At 38.4% G+C, this 10,860-nt stretch overlaps 1 protein-coding gene across 1 annotated transcript; it reads left to right on the top strand.

The window, feature by feature from the left end:
• The first annotated feature begins 4,851 nt into the window (after nucleotides 1–4,851).
• Nucleotides 4,852–6,907, top strand: LOC111866748. The gene is made up of 3 exons (XM_023855978.2): nucleotides 4,852–4,977; nucleotides 5,685–6,386; nucleotides 6,565–6,907. The coding sequence occupies exons 2-3, from the start codon at nucleotides 5,691–5,693 to the stop codon at nucleotides 6,577–6,579; spliced, it is 711 nt and encodes a 236-aa protein (XP_023711746.1). The 5' UTR covers nucleotides 4,852–4,977; nucleotides 5,685–5,690; the 3' UTR covers nucleotides 6,580–6,907.
• Nucleotides 6,908–10,860: the final 3,953 nt, after the last annotated feature.

The raw sequence follows: 10,860 nt of genomic DNA, 5'->3' as shown, positions 1-10,860 counted from the left end.
ACTTCAGTTTATTTGCACCTTGTACATATTCTGAGTGCAGTGCTGCACTGAGCACAGGGACATTACTTGTTTTTATTTCTTTATTGGTTGTATTAAACCCATCAGCACGCAGCTGGGGTCATTCAATCCCAGTCCTTCCTGACAGCACACTGTAAAGCAGAAATATGTATCAGCGAGGATGAAGGCTGAATCAGCTGGCTGCATTGTCATAGATGCATAGAGTCTCAAGCGACTTACAGTTGGCCTCAAACTCTGTTTGGGACATTAATGTTCTGCATATATTGATCTGCATTTTCCTGTGACAACGCAAGGCTCGTAGGAGATAACTCTCTCCTGCATCAGAGGAGTTGACTTTCTAAATATGACTGACCTGTATGACGGGTAGGCCTTCTCAGCCTTTGCACTGCGACCTACAGTGGTCTATTGTGCTTCGACTGACCTGTATGGATCTATCAAATAAAACTTTTGACAGTGTGTGTAAAATTCTTATTTTCCCCTTACATCTGCATCTGTACAGACATCCTTAGGGTGTACACGTAATGGGTTTTCCTAAAACATGAAGCAAACACATAATGAGCTCTGAAGAGTATTTATTAAAATAAATTACAAATATCCCACCCAGAAAGATCCAAATATCCTCACATACATCAGAATGTTTATATTTGCTTCAGTCTATATAATTTTTGGATACAGTAAATGTAAAATATTGTCAAAAATTGTAAACCCTAACAGAATTTTCAAGTACCACTGTATGGATTATGTTACAATCCAACAAAGTGATTCATATTGCTTTCACTATGCTGCAACCCATCATACTTCCACACACTTACATTACAGAATTCTACTTCAATATGATACCTGAACTGTCCACTATGGCTTGTAAGCGTATTGAGGAATTAGCTGCCAAGAAATTTCTAACTGTACCAATTAGAAAAATGCCTTAACAACTCCCCACCAACACCCAAAGCTGCAGCAGTTCCTATCCAATTTACACTTACAATTACCTCTGCAATCAGACAGCAACTTACGTATCTTACACGGACATTCTGAGTATCATGTTTGATTTGATGCTTTCATGGCAATGTCTATAAGTAGTTCAGGGTCCTGCATTGTAGCAACGTGTAGTTTGGAGATGGCCCAATGTTTAGGAAGAATGTCACCTCCAAAATCTGGGGCTCTCTCCAAACTACATGTTGCTACAACTCAGAATGATGTACTCTTCATTCCAAGTACCAGCCGTAGCCTCCTCACTGTCGCCATGCAATTCAGAAGTATCGACAAACATGGAACACGCAACTCTCAGTTCTCAATTCCTACACCTAACTCTCATGTCAAATCAAAACCAACTGTTATCTACTCATGACTGTGTATTCCCTGTATGTGCAATTACAATGTATACTCTCTAAGCGAACAAGTCTTCGGCTAAGATCATCCATAGGAGAATATGCCTGTAAACACGAAGATTTCAGCCTTCTGTGACGTGACACCATGCACTTTTGTAGAACGATACCAACATCTCTGAGGAATGTGATGCCTCCATCTTCAGGGTCTTATCACTTTACATGTTCCTCTAAAGTGGTGGTAACATTCTACCAGTCTACATGACCTCACATCTAAGAAGACAACAGTTTTTCAAGTTATCAGGTGTTTAGAATAGTCCACTGTCAGTTAATCCAAATTGTCATATGCTGACACTGTATGCAGATATGAGAGCCACAGTCTACAGGATGAGTTTTGGGACAGAGATATCATTGGCTGTACTTTACTCGATAAAAACTAGCAAAAGAGAGGTAAGTTGCAACCATACAGAGTCCATTTTACACATATACAAAAACTTTACCAAACGTTTGTAACTTCTAACACTTCTGTAAGACATACATGAAAGTGATTTAAACCAACCAAAGTGGAAGCTGATATAATGCTTTAGACAGGTTTCATTATGGAACTCCCATATCACACTCCATCAACATGCGTGTTGCCTGAGAGAACTGCAACATACAACAATGGGAATATAGACATAGTTCTGTCACAGAAAATGCTAAATTTTCTGAGCTATGAATATCAGTTTTGTCATGCTATCATTACCCGCACCAGCAGTATTAATGACCTGGGTGTTTTCTTTGATTCAAAGCTATATTTTCACACACGTTAATTACATATATTCTGAATGCATAGAGCTTTTAGGCCTTATTCGCTCAATTACCTACAGATTTTCCTCCCTGGAGAGTCTGTATGTACTATACTTTACTTCAGTCAGGTCCAAGTTGGAATATGCCTCGGCAGTCTGGAACTCCATCACATCGACTGATGCCAATAAGCTTGAACATCCAACAGAAGTTTGTGTCCGTCTGTTTTTATCGTTTTTCCCTTCATATTCCATATACTTATACTGATGCTTTAGAGAAATTAAGTGTACATTCTTTACTTAAACGCAGACATCACCTTGATGCACTTATTTTTGTTCACGTCTTTTGTCTTAAATCCTGTGCTTCTCTTTTGGAAAATTTTAGCCTTCGTGTTCCTCCCAGCAATCTTAGGGACTTCTCATTGTTTGGTGTTTGTCCCTCTAATAAACACTGTCCTTCTGCTCGATGCGCCTATGCTGCCAACATGGTGGATAAAGATCTCGACATATTTGCAATCGGAACATTTTCTGTCAATCACACTGAACCTAAAATTGTTAATAATATTTGATAATACTTCTGATATTACGTGTATGTGCGTGTGTGTATGTATGTAAAATTGAAATTAAATTCACTTAGTGGGGGGGAGGGGTGGAGTCCAACTGGGTCCACTCAGCACGGTGCCCACTGATTGGCCTATTGTAGCGTGCCCTGAGTAATTAGGATATTGCAGAATTTGGCAGAATGAAGATTGGCAGGGAGACCGAAGTACTCGGAGAAAACCCACCCCAGCACCACAAATCCCATTTGACCTCACCCTGGCTCAAACCTGGGCCGCCGCGGTGGGAAGCCAGCTACTAACCGCTTGAGCTATGGCGCGGCCTGTGTATGTACATATATTTGTCTTGTTTTATTTTTCTCTCCAGTAAACTTTAATTTTTCTTGAAATTATTATCAATATTGCCATTATACAGACTCTCAAATTCTGTATTTTGCTTTTTAATTATTTTTGTATATTTCTATGTACGTACTCATGCTAACCTTTTAACTGGCCTGTGTGCTATTAAGTTTGAACGTAAATAAACATGAACTGAATTATTGTTATTATTATTATTATTATTATTATTGGCACATTAATAATTAAGAATTGAATTGAATTATTATTATTATGTATGTTATTTATATGTATTAATTTGTTTTCCTCCAACATTAACCTTTAATTATTGTTTGACTTTATATTGTGTTTGTCCAGTATGTAACTACTTCTATCATACACTGTGCTGAGTCTATAATTGGCCTTACGGCTGTTGGCTCAACACATAAATAATAAAGAATTGAATTGAATTATTGGGATGTTGAGCTGCCACACAAATAAGAAAGAATTAATTGGGTTATTATTATTAACTTCTGTGTGTGTACGAGTATGTATGGGTATTGTACTTTCTCACCACATAATAGCATAACCATTCCAAATGTACTTATTTTATTTTTCTCACCTGTTAATGCTAACTTTAATTTTTCTTGGAATTATTATTAATTTATTGCCATTATATAGACTGTCTTATTTTGTTTTTTTTGGTTATTTTGTGTATTTCTATGTATTTGTGCCAACTTTGTAATTGGCCTCTGTGCTGTTAAGCATGCACACAAATAAACACGAATTGAATTATTATTATTATTATTATTACACAAGATGGCATAACCATTGGAAATTTACATATTCACTTTTCTTCTCCTGTCAGTGCTAACTTTATAGTTTTTCTTGTAAGTATTATTAATTTATTGCCTCTGTATAGAGTGTCATATTTTGTTCTTTAATTATTTTTGTGTATTTCTGTGTACTCATGTTAACTTTGTAATTGACCACTGTGCTGTTAAGTTCGCATGTAAATAAACATGAACTGAATTGAATTATTAATTGCATTAATGTGTCTTTGCTCGAGTGCTTACATTTAATTAGTCTTTGACTTTATGTTGTGTTTGTCCATATGCAATTACTTTTATCTACACTGTGCAGTGTCTGTAATTGGCCTCTAACAGAAATGAGTACCAGCAATCTTCATAGGGGGGTAAAGGGTGACCAGCGCGCAAGGCTGACAACCTTCCTGCCATTGGTGAGCTGATTGCCTAGAGAAAATGTGGCAGCCTCGACGTCTGACAACCCTAGGGGCCTCCACAGCCTGTTACAGGGATAGCTTTACCTCTCAAGTTCTTTCCTTTATAAGGAAAAACAGAACTACTATGGTTTAGTGATTACTCCTTACAATATCCACTAGATCTGAATATACAAACAAGTTTACACAGTATCAGATTTTAATCTTTCACAATAGTGAAAAATCTTATTCTGGTCTCCAAGTTATGACACTGTGTTGCCTGGTAGATGGTTACCAGAGAACATACTGCCCCTGGCTTCAACAGACCAGCAGAAAACTTTGATAACCATGTCATAAGCCAGAAGACCATGAATGAATTTGACATAAAAACTGATATCACGCATAATGTTACATTGCAGCATCCTGTTGCACTGCTTACATCTGACTTCATGTTTTGCTTTGATGCCATCTGTGTGCAACGTCAGTTAACATTCTCTCACAGTTTGTCTTCACTACATGTTTCAGCCTAACCTACCATCTTCAGGTGTACAGGTTGTTGTTGTTGAGAGATTGTAATATTGATGAAGAAAAGTTAAGAAGTTGGTAGCCATGATGAAGCTAGGCAGTATGTTGATGTAACGTGTAAAGTGCAGACATGTTTTGTTTCTATTACAGAGAAGCAGTGCTTCTCCTCTTGTTTATTAATAATAAACCGTAAGGACATGTTAATAACTGAAGTGTAGCGTTTTTACTATAACAGGTTATGGGCCCAGGCTTTTTTTTTGCGTAATGAGTGAGCTGTGATAGGTTAGAAGTGCGTCAGTCCTTCACAAGAGCGGGTTATTCGCCATTGAAGAAAATCCGAAGAAGAATGGATTTCATAAAGAAACTTAAACCACTAGGTAGCAGTGCAGACTGGCCTGTGTGGAAAAGGAAAATAAGGGATCTTATGGATTACCATGAGGGAGCCCTAGAAGCCATTGATGGTAAAATAACAAAACCGGAGCCACTTGAAGAGAACGCGACTGCAGCACAACAGAGACAGTATAAAATAGAGTTGGATTACTACAGAAAGGCAAACAGTTATGCCAAATCCATGATCACAGCATCAGTTACAGATATAGTGTATCAAAAGATAATGGATAAGGACACGGCACGTGAGGTATGGGCGACTCTCAAAAGGCAATTTGAGGCTGGTACAGAAGATCAATTGTTTAAGTTTTGTAGTGATTTCTTCGCCTTCAGTTGGTCAGACAAAGAAGATGTATCAACACATGTAGCAAAACTTTTAACCTTGTGGAATGAGTTAAACGGTGGTTTGGTGGCAACGAAGGAACATGCGCTGCCTAACCTATTGTTTATTTGCAAAGTTATGAGTATTCTACCAAAGTCATTTGAGTCATTCAAGTCTAGTTGGATGCTTATAGGAAAAAGCAAAGACAACCCAATAGATGAATTGACTAGTAAGTTATGCATGTTCGAGAGAAATTTTGTAAAATTTCCGATTCAAGAAACAGTGAAAGAAGTTGAGAATTTTACACAGGAGGCCTCTGTTGCAAGACATAACTGGAAGCCAAAATCAAAGAAAAACGACACATGCAATTACTGTAAAAGAAAAGGACACTGGGTGAAAACTTGCAAGAAGTGGATACGTGATGGCTGTCCTCAAAGAGGAAATCAAGAAAAAGAAAGTAGTAAAGACAGTGCTCAAGTAATAATTGGAACAGTAGCTTCTGATTGTGAGATTTGCTCTACAGTTGAGGTTAAGGGTACAGAGTGGTGGATTGACAATGGTGCTACAAAACACATGACAAATTGTTCCAAGTACTTCATAAATTTTGAAGGGTTTGAGAAGCCAAAGGACATTATTCAAGCAGGTCAAGCTCCGCTACAAGCAGTTGGGGCTGGAGACATGAAAGTGAAGTCAGACCTAGGAAACAAGAATAAAATGTTGTTACTAAAGAATGTGTTATTTGTGCCTGACCTTGTCAAGAATCTTTTTTCTGTCCTAACAGCTCATGAAGCCAACCCATCAAGTAGATTCATATCAGGTATTAACACATGCAGTTTGCAAGTCCATGGAGAGGAGATAGTAAAAGGAAAGCGTTCCACAGGAGGTGGATTGTACAAAGCCCTAATTGAGCCTGTTATGCCAGAGCGACAAATTGAAGTAAATTCTGTTACAACTAATGATTCCACTCTTCAGCTATACCATGAGAGGTTTGGACACCAAGATAAAAGACACATAAAGAATATCCTTGAAAAGGAGTTTCAAATAAAAGTAAGGGTAGATAGTTCTGTGTGTGAACCATGCATGTATGGAAAGGCTCATAGACTTCCCTTTGGAAGAAGAAACGAAGTGACAATTCAAGGAGAACTCTTATCTGCAGATGTGTGTGGTCCATTCAAACCAACCTTTCAAGGAAAGAGGTATGTTGCACTATTTAAGGATAATTACTCTAGATACAGATATGTGTATTTGTTGAAGGAAAAATCAGAAGTGGAAAGTATCTTAACAGATGTGATACGGAAGGCAAAGGCCTTAGGACATGTTGTGCATGAATTCCTCAGTGATAATGGAGGAGAATTTGATAATGAGAAGGTTAGGAATGTTCTCAACAAAAATGGTATAGTTCATCGGCTAACAGCTCCCTATACGCCTGAACAGAACGGGAATACCGAGCGTGAAAACCGCACAGTTATTGAGATGGCAAGGACACTTATGTATGCAAACAAGGAAACAGAATTCCCAGAAGAAATTTGGGGTGAGTTGGTAAATACGGCAGTGTATATTTTAAATAGAACAGGAAAGTCAAAGGAAGAAGGGAAAAGCCCCTATGAACTCTGGATCAAGAAAAAGCCGCGTTTGAAACACTTCAGGATAATTGGAACCCCTTGTTATGTACATATACCGAAACAAAGAAGAACCAAGATGGATAGAAAAGCAGTTAAAGGGTACTTAGTGGGTTACGACGGTGATGAGAGATACAGAGTGTGGATAAAAGGCACAAGGTCAATAGCACTGTCAAGAGATGTGGTATTCGAAGAGAATCCAATAAGATGCATCAAATCTCATGAAGACTCTAAATCCGAGACAGGTGACAGCTTTAGCACTGGAGCTTTAGAAAACACAAGTGGTCAGTCGGATTATGAAGATGAGACTCAAAGTGAAGATAGTGAAGAGGTGCAATCAGAAGATCCAAAAACTCGCTCTTTAAGAGATAGAACTACCTTAAAGAAACCATCCCACCTAGAAGACTATGTTATGATATCAGAAGTGTTAAATGAAAGGTTCAACCCCGAGACATACGAAGAGGCAATTTCTTGTAAAGAAAAGGAGAAGTGGAAGGAAGCAATGCTTAAGGAAATGGAATCTTTACGAGAAAACAATACATGGGAAGTCACCAAACGACCAGAAAATGAAAAAATTATAAAATGTAAGTGGGTATACAGAGTCAAAGAAAATCCTGATGGTAGTGTTGACAAGTATAAGGCAAGACTTGTAGTCAAGGGTTTCAGCCAGCGACAAGGAATTGATTACAATTCAACATTTAGTCCTGTAGCAAAATGGGGAACCATACGTGCAGCCATCAGTACAGCAGCAATGGAAGGGATGTGGATGTCACAGTTCGATGTATCTACAGCCTTCCTATATGGAAGTTTGGAAGAGACTATCTACATGAGCCAACCAGAAGGTTTTTCAGATGGTACGAATAAAGTATGTAAGCTCAGGAGAAGCCTATATGGATTAAAGCAAGCTCCCAGGTGTTGGAATAAACGTTTTGGAAAGTTCATGACTGAACAAAAATTCAGAATCAGTAAGGAAGACCCATGTCTCTATATTAGAGAAAGAGATGGAAACAAGATATTTCTAGTACTGTATGTTGATGATGGTCTTGTTGTTGCAAGTAATAAAGAGGAATTAAATAGTTTTCTTCATGATTTGAAACAGAATTTCAAAATAGCTGAAAGGCCAGCAACCTATTATTTAGGTTTGGAAATAGACAGAAGACAGGATGGAAGGATCAAGATCTCTCAAGAAGCATATGCCAAAAGAATCCTTGAGAGATTTAACTTTTCAAATTGTAACCCAGTTTCAACTCCAATGGTGAAAGGAAGTATGGAATTAGGGAAAGAGGGTGATAGAAATGAGAAGAGATTTCCATATCGCCAAGCCGTAGGCGCTATTATGTACTTGATGATAGGTTCAAGACCAGACTTGGCATACAGTGTCGGAGTACTTTCAAGGTCCCTAGAGAGTCCATCAAATGAAGACATAGGAAGACTGAAAAGAGTTCTCAAGTACATTAAGGGAACCGTGTCTCTAGGCATAATCTATGATCCTAACTGTAATTCTAGAGTTTTAAATTGTTACAGTGATGCAGATTTTGGAGGATGTGAGAGCACGGGTCGGTCTACTTCAGGCGCTGTAGTCATCTATGCTGGAGGTGCAGTATCTTGGCTTAGCCGCAGACAAGCTACTGTGGCTCTTTCTACTACAGAGGCAGAACTTGTAGCAGCAACTGAAGCAACCAAAGAAGTACTATGGTTAAGCAGATTATATAAGGAGATAAACAGTTTGAATGATACTCCTTTATTAGAAGTTGATAATTTTGCTGCTGTAAAGTTGGCTCAAGATCCTACTTTGCACGGTAGAACTAAACATATAGATCGGAGACATTTTTTTATTAGAGAAGTTGTGGAATCGGGTAAGATTAGTATTAAACAAGTGTCAACAAATGATCAAGTTGCTGACATTCTGACAAAGCCACTTCACAAACCACAGATGAATAAGTTGTGTGTCAGAATGGGGTTATTTTTGTAATTGCAGTCAAATGTTTAATATTGTAAATTGTTTCTTTTCTTCTCAATAAGGGAAAGTGTTGAGAGATTGTAATATTGATGAAGAAAAGTTAAGAAGTTGGTAGCCATGATGAAGCTAGGCAGTATGTTGATGTAACGTGTAAAGTGCAGACATGCTTTGTTTCTATTACAGAGAAGCAGTGCTTCTCCTCTTGTTTATTAATAATAAACCGTAAGGACATGTTAATAACTGAAGTGTAGCGTTTTTACTATAACAGTTGTGATCAAGGAACCTGCTGCTCACTGTAATGCTGTTCTGTTTANGTCGTCACTACATGTTTCGGCCTAACCGACCATCTTCAGGTGTACAGGTTGTTGTGATCAAGGAAGCTGCTACTCACTGTAATGCTGTTCTGTTTCTGTTATGCAGAGGCCTCGGATTGCATCTGGTTATGTGGGTTAACCATCTGTTTTTTGTTTAGGTGTCCTTGAGCTGGGCATATTTGTTGTGCTGTGGTTGGCCATCAACACAAAAAATTCCCGCCCCAGCAAGAACATTCAACACAGCCACAGCCAAACAAAACCATGAAGCAAACACCAGCAGCTCAAGGACACCTAAATAAATAAAAAAAGATGACAAACCCACATAACCAGATGCAATCCGAGGCCTCCACATAACAGAAACAAAACAGCATTACAGTGAGCAGTAGATCCTGCAATCACAACAACCTGTACACCTGAAGATGGCTGGATGGGCCGAAACATGTAGTGTCAATAAAGAAAAGCAAGTGAATAGTAACCAACATTGCACATAGAAGGCATCAAAGCAAGACACAAAGTCGGATGATATCATGCATATGTGTTACCCTCCTACATGCAAAGAGTAAAGCAAGAGAGGCAGTTTGTTGGACAAATAAGTATCAGCCTGACATGGTCACACACATCAAACTGACATTTCTTCCTGTAATACTGTAATAATATCTTCCTGTCTTGTTTCGGTATTGATATGCATAGATTTTCACTTCAGTCTTGACATGCACAGATTTTCACTTCAGTCCTGACATGCACAGATTTTCACTTCAGTCTTGACATGCACAGATTTTCACTTCAGTCTTGACATGCCCAGATTCTCATTTCAGTCTTGACATGCCCAGATCTTCACTTCATTCTTGACATGAACAGATTTTCACTTCAATAATGACATGCACTGATTTTCACTTCAGTCTTGACATGCCCAGATCTTCACTTCATTCTTGACATGAACAGATTTTCACTTCAGTCATGACATGCACTGATTCTCATTTCAGTCTTGACATGCCCAGATCTTCACTTCAGTCCTGACATGCACAGATTTTCACTTCAGTCTTGACATGCAGACATTCTGGTGGCATAGCTGCAAGAGAAAAGGCTATCTGCCAGAGCCATGCATGGATGATAGGACAGCATAATGGACGTCAGTAAAATGCTGTAACTTGCTCATTATCCTCATTATGATGGCACAGCAACAACTCCTTCCTCTTATGGCAGACAAGTCACTTGAGGTCTCGCGCTGGTGAGTCGCATGCCTGAAACGATTACATGAATAGCATTAAAAAACAGATTCTGATTTGCATGCAAATTTATATGTATGATTTCAAATTTGATTCACTTTTAATTTCAACAAAATGTAAAACTTCTATGTGGCTTGCAATGACAATATGGCGTACGTAGGAGTGCGTGAAGACGACGAGTCTATACTTTATTGTAGTCAAATAATTGAAAAAAGAGCCGAATGTTGTGAAAGATGTATTACGTTAGAAAACCAACTTCTCAGTGCCCAGAAGGAACTGAAGACTGCGAAA

Source organism: Cryptotermes secundus, unplaced genomic scaffold (assembly GCF_002891405.2).
Source record: "Cryptotermes secundus unplaced genomic scaffold, Csec_1.0 scaffold7424, whole genome shotgun sequence".
Lineage (NCBI taxonomy): Eukaryota > Metazoa > Arthropoda > Insecta > Blattodea > Kalotermitidae > Cryptotermes > Cryptotermes secundus.
Note: the sequence above shows the minus strand (reverse complement) of the source record. Positions and strands in the feature narration are given on the sequence as shown.

Bases quoted from the DNA above. Each gene is read 5' to 3' on its own strand.
- LOC111866748 (XM_023855978.2), top strand. From the start codon at position 5,691: ATGTTCGAGAGAAATTTTGTAAAATTTCCGATTCAAGAAACAGTGAAA.